Genomic DNA, 26,657 nt, shown 5'->3' on the forward strand with positions numbered 1-26,657 from the left:
ACCAGTAGGAAATTTGGTCCTATATCCTTGAAGACTGTTCCTACCCCTGCTGAAGTCTGTTGGGTAAAACTCACTTTGACTGGAAGTGGTTGCAAGACTAGACCCTTAATTTTTCTTTTAGAGTTTGCCTTGCTTATGAAGAAGTTAGGATCTGATCCAGCTCTCGCTGAAGTCAGTGGTAGCCTTCCCATTGAATTTAATCAGGCTGTAGCTGCACTTTACTATTCTTTAAACTGAACAACATGGTTGTGACCATTTTTGTTTTTAATTCATTTTCAGAAATGACAGCAGTAATTTGATTATTTTAAGAGTTAATTCCTTACCACATTTAGTTTTTGAGATAAAATTATTTTTTGAGTTCCACATGTGGAAAGAATTTCTGAAAGCCTCAATGCTACTGTACTCAGAAAACTTCTAAAAGAATAAATTGATTATTTCTCCTTTAACAAATTGAGTTTTAGAATTTACTCTTTGGCTGGGTTTCATCTTGAGAGTGAATTTTTATGGCTGCTTTTTAAATCCCTGAAAGTAGGGGTTTATAACAGAATCCCTGACATGTTTTTAACTGCTGTGCAGCAGTTCTAGCTGGCACCACTCTAACAAGCACTGCTTTTAATCCAGCAGAATATACAGCACAAGAATTGCTTTAGGTTTTAGTGGATGGGATTGACGTGGCTCCTAAATGAATTGCCATGAGAAATGGAATTAAGGACAGTATGTGCGGTTTAATAGCTTTATCATTATGAACAGGCACAAAGGCTGACATTTTAAAGTCATTATCCTTTGGTGCAAACTTGTACAATTATACTTTTAATCAAGAATTTCTACTTCTTTTGTTGCTTCCTGCCTTTCTGAGTTCCTGTGATATAGTTTCCATTCTGGCCTCATCCTGTTTTGCTCCTTTTCTTGTGCATTAAGGAGTCTAGCTCTGTAGCAGGTTAGCATTTTCAAAGCAGTAGCATATAATAAACAGGAAAGATTCCCTTAGAGGCAGAGTTGTTTTTCATTGATCAAAAGACCACTCTGGCATCTATTTCTTTCTTAATAGAAATATTATTTCTTTTAAAAAGAAGAGAGAACTGTAGATAAGCATGGCATCCTTCTCTTTGTGGAAGTCTAAGGAAGAGACATTGCTGGCATCACTACTAATGAATGTTGTATAGTGTTGTTTAGCTGCACACCCTTTTAGCAGTCACAGCATACTACAAGCAGAGACTAACAAATCAATTTGCTAAGTGAAAATGCAGTGTGCTCATTTTTTTCCCAAGGTCCTAAACTACAGCATTTTCAAGACTGATTTCTAGGGAGCTCACTGTTGTTTAACTAAAAGCCTTAGGAGTGATGCACTGACATGCTAGCAGCCTATGGATTGCATCTAATTGGTCTTTTTTCAGGCTGTGGACTGCTAAAATTAAAGACCCAACATACAATGCTTTCTCTCAGTTGAACTGCTTCTCTGTGTTCTTGTCTATGTCTTGAAGCATGTTTATTAAGGCACTGCAGATAGGTTTTTAAGTATGTGCCTAAATTTCTGCATGTCGGCATTCTCATTTAATTCAATAGGTTACAAGCATGTGTTGAAAAGCTTTCTAAATAACCACCTCAGTCTTTATACGGGTTTACTGAAATTCATGGGAGCTTAGCTAGAGGAAAGACTGAGGAGCACTTCAAAATGCATCAGTTGTGTTTTCTGAGTTAAACAGTCTAGAAATTTCAGACTTTGCCTTTTCATTTTCCATTCCCTTCCACTTCATCAACTTGCTTGTTCTGATAACCTATTTGTTCTGTTTTGCTGTAGAAGATACGTTACTGCCAGCCATTGCTTCACTGCTAGGGACCCACTTCATGGAAGCCAGTCCTTTTGAACTCTGTTCAACCTTACCTTATTCCAGCCAAGGTTTTTCCTTGGCATATCAGGATCCAAAATGACCTCTCATTATAGAATTGGACAAAGCTCAAGAAAACACTAGAAGTCTCACACTTTCAAGGGTGTTGGGCCAGGCCCATAATGCCTACCTTGACCTGAAAAGTCTCTAATAAGACTTTTCCCCATAACTATATTATCATCTTCATTTTATATGTATTATATTATGTATAATATATTATATTATACATCTTCATTTTAGTAGAACAATCGCTATACAATATCGGTTCCTGGAGGCCCCATTGTCACTCCTGAGAAGAAAATAAAGGCAGACCTTTGGCAAATGCAGCTGATCTCTGCCTGTCTTATCCCTGACCAAACATTTTACAAACATTTTGCAAAGAGAGTCTTTTGAGCCCCCTTGCTGTAGTCAGCCCAAAAGTCACAGTACTGTATGTATTTCCAAGACTTCTGGCTTGTGTCTGTGGGTGTGAAGGATGCTGACACATTCACATATAAGCACACATTTTGTGTGCATAAAAAGAACCAGCACACAATCCATCTGCTCAGAAGGTGGGGGAACCTCCTGCTTGGGTCCCAGAGAATGATAACCTAATCATTAGGTACCAGCTTAGGAGGCAGGCTGCTGTGGAAAGCAAGAACTCTGTGCAGTAAAGGGCCTTCAGAATCAGGCCCTAATATAGCAGCTGTAATATTTACATTACAAGTTAGTGATTAGTTCAGGTCTTTCACATATTGACAATGGGACAGCCCTCTAAGCTAAGACAGGAAAAAAGCAATAGTTCTGTCAAGTGCTTTTCCCCCTTTAATAGGTGAAACAATTGCCTCTCATCTCATCAAATTATCCTAACAGAGCAGAGGTATAGCAAGCTCATTTGAGTGCCCAGGGTGGGGTGAGCATAAGGGTATGTCAACCACTGTAGACTGGGGGAGGGATGAGGAAGTGGCGAGGAGAACCTTTCAGGGCTGCTGCTGCCACTGCTGGAGCAGCATTAGCTCAGCTCTGACAGCACCAGGCCCATTGCTGGGCTCTTTGGATGTTGACTCTGGTGCTCCCCTTGCCCCATATCAGTTATACTACAGTAACAGAGACTTCCTTAGGCAGCACTGACATAATTCATGGACCAAGCATGCCAGTATTGCTAGGATTAAAGAAATAACTGGAAACAAACATTGGGGCACATTTTTCCCCAGTGAAATGTCAACTGCAACTCCACAGAAATATGCAATAATGTTACCATCTGTGTCACTTTATTCAGGCCAGATCCATGTTGTATCAAGCATAGTGTTCACATACTGAAGCACAACTTAGTTATTAGCAATTACAAGCAAGGCTCAGTTATTAGCAATGGGATGTCGGCATGCCATTCAGATTGTCTGGGCCTCTTTTATTTATTTTTGAGAAACAATGAACATGAAACATCTCTGCTGGACCCTGACTTGGTGTTTACAAAGACAGATGTCTTTTGCAATCAAGGGGGTGGATAGGTAAGTGGTGAAGGCAGGGTGATGCTCAGTCACTGGGCCTAGGGACAGAAATTACGTGTAAACCGATATAAGTGATTGGAAACCAGTTCAAATCTGTAACACAACAGAAGTTCAGTGCATTTAAACCACATTCAAAATGGCTGAAACCAGTTTAAAATAAACTGGATAGATGTAGTATCACACTTAACTGACTTAGGTTAAATTGGTTTATTGAACTTCTGTCCCAGATCCTCTCCAGATTCAAGTTAATGCACAGTTCCCCAGCATCCCAGGATGCTTTTCACCTCCCTTGCAAACCCTCTCCCCACCACAGGGTGGGCAGGCTAGCCTTGCCGCAAGCTGTCTGCTCCAGCCAAGCAGGGAGGCATGCTCTAGCTCCCCCTGCTCCAGACCTCTGCCCTGAGCCACTGCAGGCATGTGGCTGCATTTCCAGAAATCAAAAGTGAATGTCTGTTCACTTGCTTATTGGTTCAATCTACACAATTTAGACTAACTTGTGAAGATTGAATTGATTCAGCCTCAGGGTTTTTTACTGTCTGTACTTAGCCTGAAAGTTACTTTCATCAGTGTTTGACTTGTACCTAAGGGTTCTTATAACAAAAACCTTTCAGAAAATATAAGGGGAATGGAGGGGGAAGGGGGAGGAAAGAAATGGCAACAAAAAGCAAAAGATGAAATGTGTTTTCTTACTGTAGTCATTTCAGAAGCTTTTTTGGCAGATAATTGCTAATTATCTGTGAAACATGGACATAATTCAGAAAATAACTGCCTCATATCCCCCGCCCTTATGCTTTAAAAACGTCTTGAGGTAGTGTATAATGGCTTTGAACACATACTACAAAAGGTGGCAGACCCAACAGACAACAAATGTCTATTAATAGCTGGGAAAAAAAGCCTGTTTCCTGAGCATATACCCCAAGCACAAATTCATTTCAGTTCAAATATGGAAGTTTCAAGAACAGATATTTTACTGAGCCCTTCTAAGTCACCAATTTAGTTTTGATGTTACGATTACAGGAAAGGTAATGCTTCTTTCAAATACAGTGTTGTGCATTGGTAGAGTTGTCAACAAAATTAATATTGTACAAAAATCTTAAGTCGTAGTGTTGAGCACATAGTTGTGGCTGTTCTTCCTTGGAATTTTCCAAGAATGCACATTAGGAGAAGCTGCAGGGTACAAACTACAGCTGCCTGACAAAGAAGCAGAAGCCTAATTTTACAGAATTCGTCTCTGTACTCTGCTTAAATAAAAACAACGGGCTGATTCATTGCTTCCAAATTATCCATGCAAGGAAAGTGGATTCTCCCATCTCCCCAGCTAACCCATAATGGGAGTTTAGGATCCCACATCCTCAGTGCTTTGCTGGGGGAACATTCCATAAACTGTCTCTCTACCCCCCACCCACTCAGAGCACACACATTGAAGATGTCATTGCCATAATTCACATATGTAAAACTATTCAATTGCTTGCTTGCACGATCAAGGCCTTAGAACAGGCCCCATTTTTGCTTCCTCTTCTCTCACTTCTCTTTACTTCTTTCCCTCTTTATAAATAGTGAAGTTGTGGGAACCTGTTGCCTTTTTACTATATAATGTTTCATCTAAAGTACATGGTAACATTCATTACCATTTTTATCAAAATCAACACATTCCCACAAACATTTTGATTTTGATGCACTATTTGGTGCAAAAGTGTTCCAATAAAAAAATTTCAATCATACTGAGTTTTGCTTTTCAGTACCATAATGAACAAAAAAAATGTTAAGTGACCAATACTAATGTTCTATCTGTATTTACCTGGGTATCTGTATTAGTACTTTTCACAGAAGAACTCTGTTGAAATACAGTTTGATAGGAAGATGTTAACACATTTGGCCACTAGGTTTTTTGACTGGTCTTCTTGAAATGGAGTAATGATTGAAGTGTGTGTGTGCATGTTGGGGGAAAGAGAAAATAGAGAGAAAGTGAGCAAGTAGAAAGGTATGTATTTGAGGTTGCAACACAGATAGTTTCATTGTTGTCTCATGTTCACTCCTAGCTTTCCAAAAAATACCTTTTCTGGTAAAAGCTACACCTTTCACTGGTAGTTCAAAGGTAATTTTTTTTAAAGTTTCAACAAATCTATTAATCCATATTTGAATTGCAGAAGGTAAGCAGACCCTTTTCCTGATGTAAACAGGTTCTTGGAGCACTGCTACAACTTTGGCTGGCATGATATGGCCTAATGATTTCTCAAAAATGGCTGAACTTGACACCCTGAAGTTTACCAAGTGGCTACTGTTCACTGAGTTCTAACATCCAGACCATTTGGGGAGGGGAAGAGGGAATTTAAAAGAATGATAATAAAAAATAAAGGAAGAAATATGAAATAGATTTTAAACGAAAAGTTTTGAAAATTGCATTAGTGTCCAGTATAACATATCATTATTGTTCAGAGTGTCAGCCAGTGTAAAGGAGTGGTGCTCTGTTGAAGTTAATGGGGTCACATAATTGAATGCCAGATAAGGCTTCATATCATAGTGTAAATACATATTATATTATGTATTAGTTACATCAGTTTTAATCAGTGTCATTTCACTTACTTAAATGGAATTGTATCACCACTAGATTGGTGTAATAATGAATCAGTCCCCTTTAATGTCAATATCAATGGCTCCATGCTATAGTTTTTGCTGTAATTTTTTAAAAGCATGAAATTCACCCAGCGCATAGGACATGCATTAGGGCCTGGTGGCAGAATGCTTACAGCATCTTGCTTTAATGCCTGACTCATGAGTTGGATGTTCATGTCAAAGGCTGGCCATGCTGGCTAAGGACAGACATTCAAAAAACCTCAGCCTGAATTGATTCAATCTTTACAGGTTAGTACTTCCTGCCCTTTGGGTGGGGGGCTGGACTCGATGATCTTCCGAGGTCCCTTCCAGCCCTAATGTCTATGAAATCTATGAAATCTATGAAACTTGGCTAGGTTAAACCAGTTTGTAACCACACAGACATCCCCTCTGGACTGAAAAAAACTCAGACACATGTCTGCAGTGGCTTAGGCTGGAAGCTGGGGGTGCTAGTGCACCCCTCCATACCCTTCCACAGAGCTGAGCTGAAGGGCGGGGGGGAGTGTGCCCAGGTCCCAGCAGAACATTCTGATGTCTCGTCCCCCTTAAGGTAGCCCAGCAGGGAATACTTATCACCCCTGACTCAGTGTTTATCAACCTATTAAGAAAACAAAACCTCTCTCCATTAATTCAAGCTCTTCTTAAACAGCTTTTCCAAGGAAGGACATTACCAGGTACCTGTTGATTAGCTCCAAAATCCTGTCTGCCTTTGTCATCTCCTACAACATGGACTGTAGCCAGCATGTGGTCTGCTAGCTAATGCTGAGGGCTTGCTGTGGAGCAGAGAGCCCTGCCCAGCCCAGAGGGCATGCCGGGATGCTGGGGGTGTCTGGTTTATCTTAAACCAGCAAGGGGTCTGGGATAGACATTGCATAAACCGGTTTGAGCCAAATCAGTTAAGTCTTATTCTACATTGAACCAGGTTTATCTCGAACTGGTTTCAGCCATTTTCAAACATCTGTTCTGTTACAGGTTTAAACCAGTCTCTGATCACTTAAACTGCTCTATGTGTAATGTCTATCCTTAGCCGCAGGGTCAAAAATGGGTGTACCTTAACAATGTCAAACCAATAACCATTTAGCTTGCGCAGATCTTTGATTTTAACAGAGTTCATGCCTACCTAAAATAACCAGGAAGAAAAAGGTGCTTGCTAGGCCGTGAGCTTTCTTCATTGAGATAACATTGACTATGCAGTAATGCACAGAAGAACAGCAAGAAACAATGAAATCAGCTTTCTCTATTTTTCTCTGAAAACCCGGCAAATGTATACATAGCTCCTATTCATTTCAACGGGCGCTGCAAAGCTGTGACTGCAGACAGAATTGAGTCCTAAGGGGCAACATGAGATAGTTAAGACTGTAATGAGAATCCACTGTTGCCAGCTCGTGATTTTTATTACAAATGCCATTATATTTAGTGTTTTTCTTATAGGAACAACCCTGGAATCATCTATTATGAAGGAATAAGCTTTATTTAACACAGGGGAAATTTCTAGTCCTCATGTTTGCAAAGAAAAGCTTGAAAATGTCAAACTTAAAAATGAACCCAACATGCATTATTTTATAAGATGTCATTATTTTATAAGATGTCATGTTACTCTTTATTCTTTGAGGCCTGAATGGTAGGGTTATGGTAGTTATAGTAGGATTGACACTATTGAGAATATGAACTATTGTCTTTCATTGTGGAATGATTTAGTTTTTAAATAGCTTTTGTAAAAGAGGAGGGGTGAGATTGTCTGTGAAACTCAGAAAGACTAGTATTAAAACAAACTCGGAAGCCTGGCTAAAGTCTTATATATATATGAGTGTGGGGGTTGTGTTGCACAATGCTTCATGCATAGCCTGAAAAAGGCCTCTGACTGGGCTTATTAGTCATTGATTTATCATTTGAAACATTATAATGCTATATGCCCCATTGTCCCACTAAATGTGTGCGTTGGAAAGAAGGTGACCATGTTATACTTAAACTGAAAGAAAATCATGCAAAGTACACAAGAAAAGTGCCCTTATTGATGGGAATGGGAGACCAGAGAGTGATATACATAGAATGTTAATGTTTTGTTGATTCTGGGTGAAATCTTTCTCCCACACAAGTGAGTTGGAGTTTTGTCATTGACTTCAATGCAGCCAAAATTTCACCCTCAGCGAAAACTGACATGGTTTTCCCAAAAGTGGGCATAGGGAAGTGGGTGCATTTACACATGTGATTAATAAGTAGAAATAAACTCTGGAGCCTATTGCTCTGGAGTTTTTTGCTCCGAGGTGCACCATTTGATGTGTGTCTGGGAGCAAAACCTCTGGAGCATATTACCCCAGAGTTTGTTCATGCACAATACATGGAGGCTGATCACAGCTGGCAGGGGACACAGGGCAGGGGGAAGGGGGTAGCAGCTCACTAGCCCAGGCTGCTCTAACAGGGATCCATGTGCTGCCAAGTAGCTGGCTGGGGCACAAGGATGCTTCACCGCAGGGACTATCTGTCAGCTAGCCCTGCACTGAAGCACCCTGTATCCCAGCCACCTGGGGTGGCATCTACACATGTGCTGCTGTGCACAAAAAAACTCCTCAGCAGGTTAGGACTTGTATTTATTAGTTTTGTGCACCCTAATAGGGCCTCACATGTAGACACAGAGACACTTACTGCACAGTTAATTAGTTAACTGCACAGTAAACATCTCATGTAGATGCATCCAGCCTGAAGTGCTTATGTTGTAAGGTCCCACCCAGAAACAGCTTTAATAAAATGAATAAAGAGTGAACAATTTAAAGCTGTCCAAAGTAGCTCTGAAAGTGCTCCTTTCTCCTTCCACACATGAGAACACAGCCATTAGTGTTGCTGCTGTTAGGTTCAGTACTCCTTGGGGGACAGTGTATTTGCAAAATGGGCTGGTTTCATACTGACAATATGCACGTACTTGAAATTGCTTGCATTTGGATGCCATTTGGTGTTCGGTTTTGAGTTAATATTGTGTCTGTTATTTATCTTCTCATCATGGGTAATATGTCTCTTGTGGGTATGAATTCTTGTCTTTACTTTTTGTTTGGATAACACTTATTTTTGAAAATCAGTATATGCCAGATACTTATGTACCCAATAGCATATTGTTAAAACAAAGTTTAACAGCTAAAATGTGAACAAGTACAACACAGTGGCAAACAACGAGATATTGCATTTCTAGCTAACAATCTCAAAGAGCTTAATAAACATTAGAGAATATATCCTCAATATGCTTGTAAAACAGGGAATTATCACTGTCCCTGTGAAAAGGGAGACATAGAGAAGCTGAATAACTTGCCCAAGGTAGCAGTCCTGGGAACACAACCAAGATGTCCTGCATTCCAGTCCTTTTGCATTAGCTTCTGTGAATTTTTAAATCATTAACAGAAATAGCGGCCAGATCTTCAGATGATATAAATCAATGTAACTCCATTAACTTTAGTAGAATTATAAGCATAAACACCATTTGAGAATGTGCATTCAATGAGAATTTCTTTACATATTGAAATTGAAGGAAATTGACCATAATTTCTTGCTAATACCTAAACAATACCGTTCCAGAATATGCAGTTATAGTTTATTATTTATAATAGGACAAAATATTTAATTTCTAGTAGTTTGCTACATTCAGCTTTTTACATTTTATTCATTATGAAAAGTAATAAAAGACAGAAATAATAGGTCACACTATGGAAAGATAGTCTGCCCCATTAAGGGGTAGGGGTCCCATTCTTTTAACTGACCCAGCTGGAAAGGGGTTGCAGAAAGTCTCATCATGGCACCGATTCCTTCCTGGACTAGGGGAAAGGACCAACCTGCTTAATGAAGTGAAGCAGTCATTTATACACCATCTACTGTGATACTATTAACAGATCATTGGTAAAGGAGAAAAGAATATGGAAACAGCTAAAGGGCATACCACACTTAGGTTATTGGTGTTAAAGTAAATCAATATTCTAGCCAAAAAATAAACAAATATGCTAATTTTTGGTTCTCTAGTGGTCTATACTGAGGACATACCAAAACACATCTCATTTTTGTATCTCCTTAAACTATAACAGTTTAGAAGCCATTATAATAAAAGGTAGACAACCCTTTAATGTAGGTACCCACATTATTAATATACCCACTGATATTGCCATAAGGCAGCTTGTTTGACTTTGGTTTACAGAAGAATTATTCAGCTGAAAAGATTGAGGAGCACTGTTTTCATGGGTAATGAAGCCCTTGGATGAGAGACTGAGAAGCAATTTGTGCACCTAATAGACAAACTATCTCAGCTGATCAAGGTAATAAGGGACTTTGAAATAAAATGGGAAGGTGTGATAAAGCAGACAGTCCAATTATTTGAAGACTGTCATCTAGGGTAATAGTAAAGAAAAAAATATATTGAAACAACTAAAGGACATAGCACACCTACTTTATTTTATGATACAAAAGCTAAGTTTGGCCCTGATGTGAAGTCAAGGAGGTGAAAATATTAAAATCCAGGCTGAATATGGCTCTACATTGTTTAAATGCTGTATTTTTTTTAAAACATAATTATGTATATAAGTATATGCATGTGTTTAAAACAGATATCAGACCATGTATATAAATATTTTTAAAGATCTATAGGATTGAACCATATACATGTTTAAAATATATTTATATAAAAATACTTGTGACACATTATGAAATATACATATGCATATATAATGCATTTAGTATTCCAAACACCACATAAAATTACACTTTTGAAATGTAGTGTTAGAATATACATTGAGAAAAATTATACATCTATTACAGTTAGCTGCCATCTGGAATGGAAGGAGAGTCTAAACTGTTTGCTGTAAATGTATGTAAAGAAGTTTTGGATTTGAGCCCAGATATGAATATACAAATAGATAAAGTTTTTAGACTTGTAACACAAAATCCCAGAGGTTTTGTGGGAATGTCAAAAAACACTCAGCAATCAGAACATGTATCTACCATGTTAATACATTTTGTGCCTGTCTCTAAAACAGATTATGGAGATGGCTATGAAACAACAAAAAAAATGCTTTTAAGAAATACCTTTGCATATTTTTCTAGCCCTAACTAAAGCTACTCAAATGGAGCAAAAGCCTAGGGTTTCTGCTAAGCATAGCTTTCCGAATGAGGGACGTAAGCCTCTCATTTTGCATCTCACGAAGTAGAGTATTTGCTATGGAAATAAGAAATGTAGCCTACATTTCTATACAGTGATCAAGCTAAAGCTTTTTAAAATTGCTGATGTGGTTCTCTCGCTATAGATGAACATACCAGGGTATAAGTCTGTAGTGGCTTAATGACAGGATTCCACAATGAAGCTAACGCTAAGGCTAGGGACAGACATTCAAAAAGCCTGAGCCTGAATTGATTCAATCTTTGCAGGTTAGTCTAATCTGGCTAGGCTGAACAAGTTTGTAACCAGACACCCAAGGCATGCAGGCACATGCCTTCAGTGGCTCAGGCCAGAAGTTGTGGGGTGCTAGAGCAGCCTTCCCAGCCCTTCTACAGAGCTGAGCTAAGCTGAACTGAGTGGGGGGTGGCCAGGTCCAGGCTGTACCCTGTGATTAGGGAGGCTTAGCAGCCCAGCTAACTCAGTGTTTATCAACCCATTAAGAAAACAACAGAGGGACATTACAAGCTACCTGTTGATCTGCTTTTGTCCTGTATGCCACAGCTCAGATGTAGCTGCCAGCATGTGGTCTGCTAGCTAATGCAGAGAGGTGTCTGTGAGGGCTGGGGGAATGAACGCTTAACAGACAGTGGGGAGGGGGTGGGGGGAGCAGAAGCCAGGCAGAGACTGCTGGAGCTGCAGCTACGGAGCAGAGGAAAGGGGCTAGTCCTGCTGTGGAGCAGAGAGCCTCATGCAGCCCAGAGAGCATGCCAGGATACTGGGGGAGTCTGATTTAATTTAAACCAGGAAGGGGTCTGGGACAGACATTACATAGACTGGTTTGACCCAAATCTGTTAAGTCTGATACTACATTCAACCAGGCTTATTAACCAGCTATTTTGAAACTGTTTTATGTGCACTGAATATCTGTTCTTTTACAGGTTTAAACCAGTTTCTGGTCATTTAAACCGATTTATGTTCAATGTCTGTCCCTAGCCTAAATCTTATCGACACACATAGCAATTTGTCCTGGAACCCTTACTGTTAAAACAACAGAGAATAAGGGATATAATGTTTATGGTGATTTATGATATAATATGTTAAAACTCAAATTCAGTCCATTTTATCACTAAACATGTGAAGGCAATTTTTAGTATCTTGTAAATTGTCTTGTAAGTATCTGAAATGCGTTGTTATAAATTATTATTCATTTGTATAGCACCATAAATTTATGCCATATATCATTAAAAGAAGACCTGCTAACATTATTGAAGCAGTTATATTGTTTTAATTGACTTCAGTGGGTCTACTCCTATGTGCAAGACAAACAGAATTTGGTGCAGAAGTAAGAAAGTGTTCCCCAAAGCTAAAGGTAACTTAGTGAGGAAGGAGTAACTGTTTCACAGATCTTTAAGTCATATGAGGAAGACTCCACAAAATATTCCACAAAATATCTGTAAAGTCTTGGGCTGGAGGAAGCATGATGGGGATGGGAGCCAGTCAGGGAACATGAAGAAAACAAAGCAAGTATGTGGGTCTTTAATAACACTGCAGTGGCAAAAAGGATGGCTTTAATGGAGGACTACTTTTTCATGGCGTTGAGGCTCAGCTTTTCAAAAGTTTGGGAAGCCATAAATCCTGCTATCCGCTTTACATCATGGGGATTGCTTTTTCCTCTGAATATTAATTTGTAACAGTTCCTACAAGCTAAGAGTTTTGCATTTCTAATGTCATAATTGCTCTCATCAAATTTACCAGAGATAGACTATGCAAAGTCTGTACTACCCCTTCTTTTTAAAAGGGACTTTCTCCCTGTATTCAGGCATTCACTTTATAAGATAGATGCTTTTAATGTAATAGTATATTGAACTACAAACACATCATTTAACTTAAGAGGGGCATAAGGCTTGCTGTCATTGCAGCACCGTCATTATTTTACAAAATTTAGTCACTGCATTTCTGTGATTTATCCAGTTTCTTTTTGAAGAAACTTCCATTTTATCCTGAATCTGAGTCACCTACTTTAAAGGGATATACGTAGAAAAGAAATAAATTATTTTCTTCACTGTCATTTTTAAGTGAAAAGCCATCTAAAATTGCCTATGAATATGTACATGAATCCAAAGATGTGTGATCCCTTTCAGTTTAAATGAATTTTTAGACTTCTCATACAGGATGTGACATCAGCTTTGTAACTCAGAGCTTCATATGCATTATATATCAGAAATGATTCAAAATTAGTCTTTTTGGGGTATTTTTTAAACAGTGATATTGTGCACAAAATTTATTTCCTTACTGAAAGTTTAAGTCTTGGAATTGTTAGTCTAATTTTTTGGAAGATATTGCAGAGAAGCAAATGACCTGTACTCCCAAAAACTGTCAGGTGACTTATTAAACTTCTCTCAAACCTCATTGAGGAAGTTCATTAAAACTCTTTTTACAAATGACCAGGTGCTTGCCTCCCATGGTACATGAAGGAAATCTGTCACCCTGCTTGAAAAATTATTTGGTTACTTGAGATAAAGTAATAATCGTTGTACCAAGCTGTGTGGTTTTGTGATAGAGAACTGTGGCTCAGTGAGACGAGAGCCAAGGTCAATAAAAATAAAAGCCTAAAATGAATGCAGACCCAGTTTCAAAAGTCAGTGGTGGACGGAGGGCAAAAGAACAAAGTCTTTTTTCTATGGTCCACTTGAAAACACGTTACAAGTTCCTAAATGAAAATAACTCACTTGATTGAACTAGTTCTAAAAAATATTAATTTTTAACTTTAAAATGAAAACAGTTGTGTGAATGTGTGTGTTCTATAATTGTATCTATGGCCGACAAAGTTACTTTCCTTAGCATTGTGACATTGGATCACATCCTGAAGTATTATCTCCAAGTCAACTAACAGGAATATAGTAGGGATAAGCTCTTTTTCATTCTTTATTCTGCCAAACTATTGCCTCTTGCAATCAGGATTGATTACAAACACACAATTAAAAGGCACTTGGAACATGATCTGAACACTAATCCTGTCTCTTGTTCTCTTTATACCTAATTATCAGTCTTAAGATGGGTATTAGTGCTTTAATTAGATTTACTTTTGGAATTTCTGCTGAAGCTAATATATTTATATTATATACATAAATTTATGAATGGATATACCCCCATATATGTACATATAGTAGATATGTTTCTAAAAATATTTTGCATATCTAATCTATATGTTTATACAGAGATATATATCCATGTGTATCAGCTATCCGTAGTTAATTCTTTATGAACGCTACGAAAGAAAATAATTCAGTTTGATTTACATATTACCAAAGCATATAAAAGGTCTGGATATCATAACTATCAACAGTTATAATGTTATAGCTTACAGCAAGTTATAATTTAGCATATTATTTTCCATTAGAACTCAGGTCCTTGTTTTAAATACATCAACATTGAAGGGACAATATGGAGTCAAAAGAATACAGATTACTTCATGTGACTGACTCCAAGTACCACCTATTCTGACCTTGTGCTCTGTCTTTTTATAACTGATCCCGACATCTCATTGATTTCAGTTAGATCAGTGCATGTAGAAAGGCTGCAGAATCAGGCCCTAAGTATTCCATCTTATACCCTTCTAACAATTTTATTGCTTGATAATATAGCATTTCCACATGCACGTCTCCCACAGCTTGCTTAATTATACACAATGCATTAATATGAGCACCTGCATATATCAGTGTTATTTGTATCATGGGTACTACAGTAGCATAGGGAGGCCTTAATCAAGGTTTCAAGCACCACTGTGCTAGGTACTGTCCATTTCTATAGTGAAAAAATGAGCTCTGTCCCAAACTCATTGCAATAAATAGTATATAAAAGGAGACTCTTTCTTATGGTCTGATCATATAGTGAAATGACACTGGATTAACACATAAGAGGCAAAGATTTTTGTGGGTAGTATCTCTTATTGGACTAATTGCACAGTAGGAATAGACTTGGATGAGCTTTTGAATGCAGTGCATTCTTCTTCAGGTCTGAGGAAAACATAGGCACAGGCACAGCAACAGTTTGTCTGGATTTCACTAATAACATTGTTTAAAGAAACACAGAGCCAAACAACTATACTTTGCAGAAAATATAGTGTGACAATAGAGACAATTCACAACAGTTAACTGATTGGTTGGGCAAAAAAAGGGCCTGGCTATTACCCCATATAATCAGAAACATAAAATAATTTCCAACTTCCTTTAACTCTTATTTAGTTTCTAAAGTGTATTAAAATTGCAGAGGACTATCTTTAGACACTTCTGTCTGTTACTTGGCTGCTGTTACAAGTGGAATCCTATAAAACAAGGAAACATACTTTTTAATAATTTCTTATGGTGAAGAATGCTTAATCTAATAACAAATATTAAAGGGAAAAATGGAGAATACCAGCCTCCTTCTCAGTTGTGTTCAGTGTCCTCTCCAAAGATGATTTTCCCCACAGTAGGCTGGAGGCTGGTTAAGCTCCTTCACATGCTATAACAGGTATAGGCATGCTCTAAACCAGTGGTGCTCAACCTTTTGGCCCCACAGGCCAGATGTGTGACCCAAAGCCTGTCTGTGGCTGGACTGGGCCATCTGAGGGCCAAATTAGTCCCTAGGGCTTTGCACTGCCCAGCGCTCCCCCATGCCCTGGAATTGGGTCCTGGGGGCCAGCATTGTCCCTGCCCTGAACCTGAACTCTGGGATCAGGTGCTGGATCCAGTGTGTGGAGTCCAGGACACCCCATGGAACCAGAGATTTGGCAACAGGGGAGCAATGCCACCACTCCCACTGCCAAATTCCCAGACCTGTGGGGCCCTGCTGGCCAGATAACATAGTGCCATGGGCCATATCTGGTCCACAGGCCAGAGGCTGAGAGAGACTCCTACATCAGTAATCTAAGTAGCCAGTTATTTCTTTTAAACTGATTGGTCATTTAACAGAAAGCTACCAGTACAGCTTGTTTGTTTGAGGACTAACAGGCTGTAGTAAGCCTGTGTGTACTTGTAGGCTGTAGCTTCTCTGAGGCTGCAGACAAACATGACCACCCCCCCAAAATCAAAACAAAACAAAAAACAACACGTTACTGGAAGAGGAAGCACACTAATTTGACCCAGTTCCCCAGATCTGTATCGATCAAGAACCAAAAAGTGCCCAATTTGTATAAATGTGGGGCAAGCTGGGTCAAAATAATACAATGCTGCTTGTGGGCATGTGCTGTAGTTGGCACCAGGGCATACTGAGCTTAAAGTAAAGCACTGGGCAGGTCTACATGTTGCCATACAGTGACATTGCTATGCCGCCATGCTTCAGGACTTTCTTTTGAAAGTACTAAAGCATGACACAGTATGGGCGGTGCATGCAGTGCACGTGTAGATTTCACCACTATGGCACTGTAGCAGTGTGCTCTACCCAGGGAGCATGCCTCTACAGCTACGTAGCTGATGATTACATAATACACATAATTACTACATTGCCATAGTGTGCTATATGGTGATGTAGTGTGTCACTACATTGCCATACAGCAACATGTAGTCGCACACCCTTTGTCTTCTTTTTTCACGTCTATAAGCAGTCTATATGAATTAAGTCTACAAGGTGTCACTCTGCCCTGCCTTCTGTCTGAATTCAGATTCACATGGCTTATTGCCTCTCTTAAAATACTCATTGATATCAAAAGTAGCAGCAGGAGTTCCTAAATCTGTTGTTTCCTTATCCCTGTTTGAAGGTCCAGTGGTCTTGAGTACATCAGGATGAAAATATAGGCCCTCCTCCACTGGCAACTGGTGCTGAGTTTAGTTGTTTCTGTACTTAGCCCATAATTTGTTGGGTTGTATCAAGAGAGGCATAGTGAGCTCCTTTAGCCCCCACTAGGGCTGGACCAGTGGTGGGGGGAGGCGGGGGGAAGATGCTGACAACTGGAAACCAGGATGAGAGTGAGGGAAGGGTAGAAAAGTCTTACCTGTCTGGGCTAATTGCACTACGAAGGCAGCTGCTGCTGCTGTAGTAGTGTCAGTTCCAGCTGTAGCAGCCCTGTGGTACCCTGTTTGCTCCTGCGTACCCCTGCTATGCTATTAGGCACAAGGAAAGGACTTTCTAGGGTGGTGAGGGTGTCATCTCATTCACCCTGCTTATCCCCTGCCTCCTACATACACTGCTGGGTACAAGACTGTGCTCGCCTGTTTTCTATGGCTATGCAGCACAGGGCTACTCCTGCTGTGGCAAAGATTCCTAGTGGGGGGCATTCTGGTGCCCCTGTATAGTCAGTGCCAGGGTCTACTGCCTCACTCACCCCCTCCCCCCAAATTATGCTACTGTGCATTGACCCCATCCAAATCAGTAAGTCATTAAGTTCAACACCAGTTCAAGGAGGAACATGGGGAGCCTTGTTTGACGTTGGACGTTGATTGTCAAAAATGACTGAAATGTCTGTAAGGCAGCCTTATTATAAGGTTCAGGTTCTGATTTATATCACAATCATAAAGAATAATAAATAAAATTCTATACAACTCAATGGAGAACTCTCAGTGGCTTCAATGAGAGCAACAGCAGGCCCTGTTTAGCTGTGCTTCCATCCTGTGCTGCCTTGGTGAGTATATAGGATAACTTACACGTAAGGGCTGAAGGATGGCCCTTGTGTTCCCCCCACTCCTGGCAGAAGAACAGCAGGTCAATGCCTGGGCACAATTTTATACAGCCTGAAAGCAGCTGTAATTTCTCTCATTCTCAGCAGACTCAGGGATCCTTCTAACGCCAAAGATTGCTGGTATGTCCCAACAGTGTCTCCTTTCCCCTTGTTTTGTCATCAAGGGTACATATGGCTTTGGAGCAGTTACAGTAATTGTATGCCATCCAAATATCTCTTACATAAAGTCAATTTTGCTCAACCTACTGGGGCTTACACCAACTTAACACTGGAGCAAAGGATGGAAAACCAGAAGGCTTGCATTTCAAAGACAATGAAATGAAAGCAACACAGGCCTACAGATTACTGTAAGTGCTGACACTTATTTACCAACTGAGGTTCATTATACAGAGACATTATTTAGAAATGTAGTAGGTACAGGAAAACCTAGCCCTATTAAAGTTACTGGACATTTTAGTCAGGGTCAGGATTTTATTCAATGCCTTGATATGCACATTACTTTTCCAGCTCAAGCATTTTGAGGGGCTTCACTGAGTTATAAAAATAAGTGTACATATTTTGCCAAGTCTCTCATAACTCACAACCACTTCTTTTTAACACTAAACTAATCCCCGGTAAACACAAAGTAAAGAATAATTAACTAACAGGACCCTCTTTCTACAATTTTGCTATTTCCAGTATGATGAATTTTTTCATTGAACTGATATGACAAAAACACATTTGCCCAGTAACTGTCAAACATGGACATCATTACTCTCTGTGTTTCTGACAAATGCACAATCAAATAACTGTACTACAGTGATATATCCATGTAAGTCTTGTAAAACAACACTGTTAATTCTGGCAATAGACTCAATTATTTGTCAGTAAAGAAACCACTGCTGGGCTTTCTCTACCCAAACCTGCACCTTCTGCAAGCCCTTTACTTCTGAAGCTTCACATTTATTTGGTTAATGTTTTTAACCTAGTGTCTGTGAAATTTTTATTGCTCCCTAGATAATGACATCTGATCTGAATGTAACCACACACCTCCTTGCTCAGCAGCATTTGTCACAAACCATTATAAATTATCATGCTGATAGCTTGCATTGCTGGGAAACCGGAAAAGTTCCATAAATTCAAAGTACTGCATCAGTGACATTCTTGTTTATTATCTAGATATAAAGTTTTACAAGATTCAAGATGGCTGCATTTACACACTAGGATACTTCAGCAACACAAGACCTGTACAGATTGCTCTAAGTGCTGAAAAGCATTTACAACATGCAATATACATTGGAACATTTTAAGTAATATTCAGCCATATGATCTGTTCCCTCCTCTTATTTTTAACTGTATCCTCACATCACAAGAGGGCTTTTGTCAAGGTCTGTCTAAAAGAATGCAAAATAATCAACAAACACAAGCTAGTTTTCCTTTAAAACCACAACTAAATTGGGGTTTTATTCTTTTATTAATGTAACTCTAATTAGTATTAAAGGCATTATTATTTATGTTGTGAGGAAAATATCTTCCTATATTGTTATGAATTTAAAAGAAGTTTCTTGATATCAGTCTTTGATTGTTTATTGTTTATATTTTTAGGCTGCAAAACACAATTGTACACATCCTGCTGAGGCAGTGTATTTCCAGAGCGCTTGTTTGGTAATTCTGTCTTGAGGATATTTTTCATTAGAGCTGCCTAGCTTGTGTGAAAGCACATTTAATTAATTACTACTGTGTCTGTGTGCCCCAAAATGATAAAAATTGAGTTCTCTAGAGAAATTTCAGTCCTTCTCACTTGTGATTTAGAAAAACCCCAACCAAACACAACTTTGTCATAGAGAGTATTACCATAAAACTTACAGAAATACCACGTGACATACCTGAAAAAGATTAGAATGCAACTGGAGAATATTTATCAGTTAAAATAAGCCATGATTGTTAGATATATTTAGGTCTTTAATATAAAACCTCCAAAATCTTAAAGCACAGAAATGCTAAGAGCTTAACCAGCATAGCTAATATTTAGGTTTCCAAAGCCTAATTCTTCTCCCATAATTTCATTGGCTTTAATATATGTATTCTTGTTAGCAACAGTACATATGGAAGGTAGACCATGTCAACCGTTGGCTTGCCTGTTGTTACAAAATAACTTGACATCCATTTTCCTCCCTGGGCTCAACTCTATGTTTTTTACAAGTCCTAATTATTATACTTTAGGAACCAAACCTTAGAAGTACATTCTCTCTCATCTCTGACTCAGGGAAAAAACCAACCAACCAGCCAATCTATTGACAAAAGGACTTCAGGATTAGCTTAGGATACTAATAATCTCTATTAGTCTGCTATATGAGTATATAGGACACACAGTCTTTCAACAGTTTCCTTTTCTTCCTTCACAGAAGCTTACTTTCCTTCTCTAATTTTTTCTTGCATGTCATATTGAGCTGTTTATCAATTTCCAGTGTTGTAACTAATACACTAGAGAACAGCTTGAACTGCCACATAGACTTCATAGACATTACGACTGGAAGGGACCTCACAAAATCATTGGGTCCAGCCCTCTGCCCAAGGGGCAGGAAGTCAGCTCGGGTCAGATCACCCCAGCAAGATAAGTATCCAAGGATTATACATGCAGCTCTTACACTGAATATCATGTTAAGAAATCAAAATGTATGTAAATTCCACAAAGTCATTATGAATTTTTTTTTTACGTTAGTCTGCTGTCTTACCCACATTTTGGTAAAAGGAATGTGGATTTCTTAAGTAGACAATTTAAACTGCATCATTTGTTGATAGGTCCCTGTTAATATAAAATTATTTCAGTAACATGCTCCTAAGCTTTTGAGCGCAGATATATTCTCTCGATGCAAATGAAGAAAACTTAGGTATAACTAAAGTGGTAGCTAGATAGTAAGTAGCAGATAGACTAAAAGGACAGTAAACTTAAAAGCATAACAGAAAACAGTGGAATTATCATATTCATGTCAGCTTTAAACCATTCTTGCTGCAGAAATCCTGCCTACCCTGGTACACCCCATTGTTACAGACAGCTGTTAAAAGCAACGGCACTCTTTGGAGCTAGAAATGATGCACCGTGGGTTAACAAGAAAACATAAGAATGGATCAGGGATTGATGGAAGAGGGAAACTGAATCCTCCTGAACCCCACAACACTAGGCCTTATGTTTAATACAAGTCTATGTAGCAATGATTATTTGTTGTTTCAGTGGTTTAGATTTTATGTTTTCCTTTTATAGTGGTCTCAGATGGGAACATTTGAAAACAAGGAAGGTGAACAGTTGAACACAGAAATGTTACATTTCCTTCTCTAATCTCTACCTAAACTGCAAACAAAATTGTTCTTCAGATAAAAATGTCCTTAAGCATTAACAGGAATCCTGCGTACAGAAGAAAAACAAAACATAATATCGACAAGACAGGCAAGTGGACCTCTCTACATGTACAACAGATTAAAGAACCCTGAGCTATGGTGGCTGAGGTAATAACCATGTTCAGAGATGCAACTTTGATTGGAAACTAGAACTGGCTGTAGCATCCTGCCTAGAATTTCAAGCAAGTTACATAGGTTACAGAAGGGAAGAGTTTGGTGGATCAGGAAATCAGTCTTATATATGTGGTTTGAATGTTAGTTGCAGTTGCACTACCTCTGTAAATAGCTCCCTTAATAAAGAGTTAGTTCAGTTTTACAAACCTAGAGTCCTCTTATGGTACTACCTAGCCATAGCACATAAAACACTGGCCTACAGTGGACTATGCACAACATGGAAAATTGATTAAATGTAAAGTGAGCTACTATACTCTGCCACTACTGACATTCACTCTAAAGGAAATCAATGTTTATAAAATAACTAAATCAATTTGTGATTAAAATTAGGAATCAAGAATACATATATGAAAAAAAAAGTTTTCCACTGATACTGACTCTCTTTTCTTTATTGTCTCATATCTTCTCTCCCCTTCATAAAGCTGAATTTAAGCAGCAGTCTAGTGAGATGTTAAGGGCTCCTGGGAAGTGTCAAGCCTCACTGACTGACACTGATTTTTAACCATTTTTGGAGTTTGGGGCATGTATGTGAGGTCATTAGATTGTCACGATCATTGAGAGGGGCCATGGTTACTTTAAATAAAGAATAATTAAAACATGTTCTTGAATCCAGTGGCATGAAATTGGGGACTGGCTATTACAAAATGGCCCTGAACATCTGATCAGACTGTATGCTGTCTGTCCATTTCTTGGCCCAAAGAACAGAGGTAGAGCACAGCTTGTACAGACAGGACTTTGAGTGTGGATAAGCAGGAATGGGGCTATGGTTATTTCTACCTTCAGTCTTCTTAATATCCCACTCTGCACAGGCAGTAGTCTGATATAGACCAGCAGCAGAGGGAGGGGTAGGAGAGAAACTGTAGCTATCAGACCACTACCCATTACTAATAGATAAGAGCAAATTCTCAGGCTAGTCCCATCTTATTAAGAGGAATAATTGTGTTGATATAATCTCCAATTCTGCCCCAGAATGATTGGAGAAGCTGTGTGTTTCTTTCATTCTAGTCACACTCCATGTAGTATTGTAATGCCACGTGAATTTATGGCTTCTTCTGTCAAGTATAAGTACTCAAATGCAGTTTGTAGTAGCAGAACATTACAGAAGGCTTTCATTTAGCTAAAAAATGCTCTTACTAACCATTTTAGGGTATATGGTTCTTATACAGTTTTAGTGGCTCACTGTTAAAGAGGAATGCAAACCACAGCATTAGTCCCTTCTTTCCACTCACTCACAGCCACTTCACCACTACTGAATGGCTGCAAACACTGAGGAGAGCATTTCAACAGGGAAAAAATATATTAGGCTTCTGTATCCAGGAAAAGGAGACAGAAGGATTATAAGATTAAATCAAACATAATCTTACTAGGTTTTTCAGGCTCAAAAGCACAACACCTAACTTTAATGTCTTTACCACTAACATGTTACCACTAATCTAGTCTAGATTCAAATCTCTCATGAATTTATTTTCCATGCAAATTTGCACACATCAGTCGTTTCCCCCCCAAGTAGATAAGCAGCATGTTGACATTATAAATATTTTTATCCACTAGATGGTGCTATGGCGCCCTTTTCAGAGGCTCTCACTTACTTGCAATCTCTGTCCTCCAAATCAAAGTGAGGGTTGAAGTTGATCATAATTCTCTGGTATGGTTCAGGAGCTTGAATCAGCCATTCACATTTTTGGCTTGGATGATAGGAATGAGGATAGCCAGGAGAAGTAAGGTACCCAGGATTTACAATTTTTATAGTATCACCACATTTATCTGCAATGAAAACAAACAGATTTTGTTTATCCTCCCCAAACCATCACACTTCTTCATCTAGTAACCTGGAAGTGGTCAACTGTTTAAATGTTGTGTTTTCTACAGTCTCTATAGTAAAAACTTTTAACTGTGTTCTACTGGTTAAAGTAGATCACAGTTCTTGTAAACTGGTGGTAGTAATGGGTAATCTGCAAATGGTGGTTCTAATTTAGAGAGACCACGTTTCAAAACAGTGTTCCTTTACAAAGGCTCACTTCACAAATACAGACAACCGTATCTTCACAATTGATGGTAACATTGGCTCACAGGGATTTCTTTTAGACTTAATTATCTCAGAGAAGTGTAATCTCATTAGGCAACAAGTTTTAAGTGGAATGGCTCTAAAAAGATGCTGTCTGCCCCCTGCACAGCTATTTGGTAATAAGCCTGGTCTGTGTCATTGACCATCAGGGGTTGTCTTGTAGTCCCCTACTTTGCTCACAGCAGACCCTTCTTTTGTTTATCAGCCCATAAATCTAAGCAATTTGAAGTTATCAGTGCTCTTTAAATCCAGACTAACAGAGAACAAAGTGCATTTAGTGAAGCAGAAATCATCCAGTATTACTCCTTTAAGGAAGTTGGTTCATGCCTGGGAACCAGATCAAAGTAATAAAGCAGAACCCCTTTCTCCCCCGCCAAAAACAACAGCAACAAAAGGTTTATTTCTAAACAGTTGAAAAAGTTACCAGTCACCAGATGCAAGTATGAAATTTAGTCTTCTACATCTTGCTCCTTTGCAAACAATGAAATATGATAATGTTTCTTAGCAGACGAAAGAGAGGAAAGTAATGCAAAGCCAAAAGGGCTTTGCCAAGCTGGTTGTTCCATTGTCCAGGATAGGCTTGCATTGTCACATTTCATTACTATGGATTTTCTACTGTGGATCTTCAGCCCAAAAAACTTTCCCCCATATACCGATATTTCATTTTCAGCAATAAGATATGGCAATAAACTATAGAAGAGAAGCAGGTATGCACTAATAAATAAGCCCGTGTATCATTATTTCCCAATAATGGTACACACTGATTGTAACACTGTATCTAATAGATTCCCTGTGGAAGGAAAATGGCATTCCTTGCTCTCAGCATGAATTTATGAATGTACAGAATTTTATTACAGGAAAACCAGGTCAAATGGAAATGAAAGATGAAGTGTGCATCAAAAATGCATAAAGCTACACGCATTATAGAAATCATTTGCTATAAATTAGAAGGGAAGGAAGTGATGGAGTCTATGTTTTTTTTCAAAGACCAAATATTCCTACCCATGCTTTCAAAGACTGCATATTCCTACCCATTCCTAGGATGGCACTAGCTTATTGTCCGTTTCCCTTTTGGCTTTGGAAAACATTTTCCCCCCCTTGCCAAGAACAAAAGGTACTGCCCTAAATGTGCCACTAGTGATCTTTTTGCCTACGGTTCCAAGAGACCCTTGTGTTATTTTCAGCGTGTAGCAGGCTTGGAAAGCAATCCTGCCTCATTAAATCCACTCCAGCTCTGTGCAAACAACATGGCAGAATCTGGCATCTGTTAAATGAGTGAAATAAAACAGTGCTGTTTCTAGTCACTTGACAGAGTCACTTCAGGAGATGTAGAGGTGCACTCACTACCACCAGTGCTCTTTAATCTGCAACTTCTGGGAAAGTGACAGTATAATAAGATAATGTGGCCTTTTAGACTCCCCGGCTCTGTGAAATCTCTCTGACACTTGATTAAGAAGAGCAGTTTCTAATGTCTTTGGGCCGTAAGGACTAAATAAGGTTAATGAATTAATTCAGCAGGCACTGGTACTGGACGAGGGTGGACAGGGCATTAGTAGGTCTGGAAAGTCACAGGCGAGGTTAACAGCCTTGGTGCCTTGATAGGGCTACTGCCTCATGACTGTGACTGTACACAGGCAGCCTGCTCCCTAGCTCCAGCAACAGCCGCCGCCTTCCCTGTTCCTTCCTGAAGGAAGGCTATCGCCAAAGCACACCCCACATATCCCGGTCTCTCGGTCCCATACAGTCGGTACAGCCCCAGGATTTTCCCACGCTGGCCTCAAAGCCCGGCCAGAATAGGGAGTCCACCTACGCAGGCTGCTTCAGGCAGGAAGGGAAGGGCACTGCCCACTCCTCACCTCGGGACCCCCCGAGCTCACTGATGCTGCCCCGCTCCAGACTGGCACAGGGCAGCTCGCTGCGGGGGGCTCCAGCCCCGCAGCCTCCTCCAGCGCCGCGGGGAAGAGGAAGTGGGAGTCCACTCCCTCCCTGTGCCCGCCACGCCACTTGTGGTCTCTGTTATTGAAACCATATCCCACTGTAAGCCTCTCCCTTTAATCACTTGGATTGAAAACCCAGTCAGGCCAAAGTAAATATTTGATCATTAGTTCATGGGAATGGCTCAGGGTTTACTGGGGGAGGAAGAGCTGAGGCGAGCTTGTTCCTGTCAAACAGTCCCTAGCCTGCCGCAGCCCGGCTGCGCGGCGGCGCCGCTCGGGAGCTCGGCGCTGCGGGTCCCAGTGTCGCCTGAAAGTAAAGTCGCCGCCGAAGTGCGTGTCGGGGATCCCCGCCCGGGACCGCGGGCCGCCGGCGCGGAGGCGAGGGCGGCGCGGGCGCGGGGCAGGATCGCCGCCACCTGCGGCCCGAGCGGGCGGCCGTGGTGCCCGGCGCCGCCACTTACCGCTGCGCAAAGCCCGGGCGAGGGCGAGGGCGAGGGTGAGCGCCGCGCAGTGCAGGAGGAGTCCCCAGGCCATCTTCCCTCGTGGGCAGGCAGCAAGCAGCGGGGAAGCAGTAACCCCCAAGCCGAGCGCCCCCTCGGCACCCGGCTCGTCTCCGATCCCAAATCCTCCCGCGGGCGCGGGCGCGGGCGCGGGGCAGAGGCGAGCTCCGCGGCGGCGCCTCGGTCCCGGCGTCGCGGCTCGGGCGCCCGCACCCGCGGCTCAGCTCCCGGGCCCCGCGCTCGCTCCGCGCCCCGGCGGCGCTGCCCCGGCCATGCCCGGCCCGGCCGAGCCCGGATCCTGGCGGGGCGGGGCGGGGCGGGGCGGGGCGGGGGACACCGGGGGGAGAGGCGATGAGCGGGAGCCCTCGGGCGACCGCCTGCCCCGTGCGCCCTGCCCTGCGCCGTCCGGCTCGCGGCGCCCGCTTCCCCGGCCGGGAGCTGCCGCTGCCGCTGCCCCACCAACCTGGCCGGGGCGGGCGGCTCAAGTGCGAAGCGCGCGGGCGGCTCCTTCCCGCAGCCTGCGAGCGGGGCGCGACTCGCGGCAATAAGAGAGGCAGAGGAGCCGCCGCTTGCCGAGCCCCGGCCCCTCCCCCTGCCCGCCCTCCTCCTCCTCCCCCGGCTCCTCCTCGCCCCCCGAGGCGCGGGCAGCCGGGCAGGATCAGCCCGCGGCTGCCCCGGGGCGAGGGGCAGGCGGGAGCCGGGGCATGGCCGGGGCCCTCCAGCGCCCCCCTGCAGCGTCTGCGGGGAGACTCGCCCGCTCCTGCCCGCCGCCTCCTTCTGCCGCCCCGCTGCCAGGGCTCGGCTCGTCTCCTCTCCCCGTCCCGTCTTCGAAGTCCTCCT

The 26,657-nt window shown here is 41.1% G+C and overlaps 1 protein-coding gene across 4 annotated transcripts in view; it reads right to left on the bottom strand.

Annotated features, from left to right (window-relative positions):
- The window catches only part of NRP1 (neuropilin 1), a 153,352-nt gene extending 126,988 nt beyond the window's left edge, over positions 1–26,364 (bottom strand). For 3 of the 4 annotated variants that reach the window (XM_090047543.1, XM_090047541.1, XM_090047540.1), the window contains exons 1-2: positions 25,779–26,363; positions 22,905–23,079 (exon numbers count right to left, since the gene is read on the bottom strand). In XM_090047543.1, the coding sequence (XP_089903669.1) occupies positions 22,905–23,079; positions 25,779–25,851 (248 nt within the window). In that variant the 5' untranslated portion in view covers positions 25,852–26,363. Of the gene's footprint in view, positions 1–22,904; positions 23,080–25,778 lie in introns of all 4 variants that reach the window. The other variant, XM_090047542.1, reaches the window with a different exon arrangement.
- Positions 26,365–26,657: the final 293 nt, after the last annotated feature.

The sequence above is a fragment of the Crocodylus siamensis genome, chromosome 5 (genome assembly GCF_052110815.1).
Source record: "Crocodylus siamensis isolate JL-2025a chromosome 5, ASM5211081v1, whole genome shotgun sequence".
NCBI lineage: Eukaryota > Metazoa > Chordata > Crocodylia > Crocodylidae > Crocodylus > Crocodylus siamensis.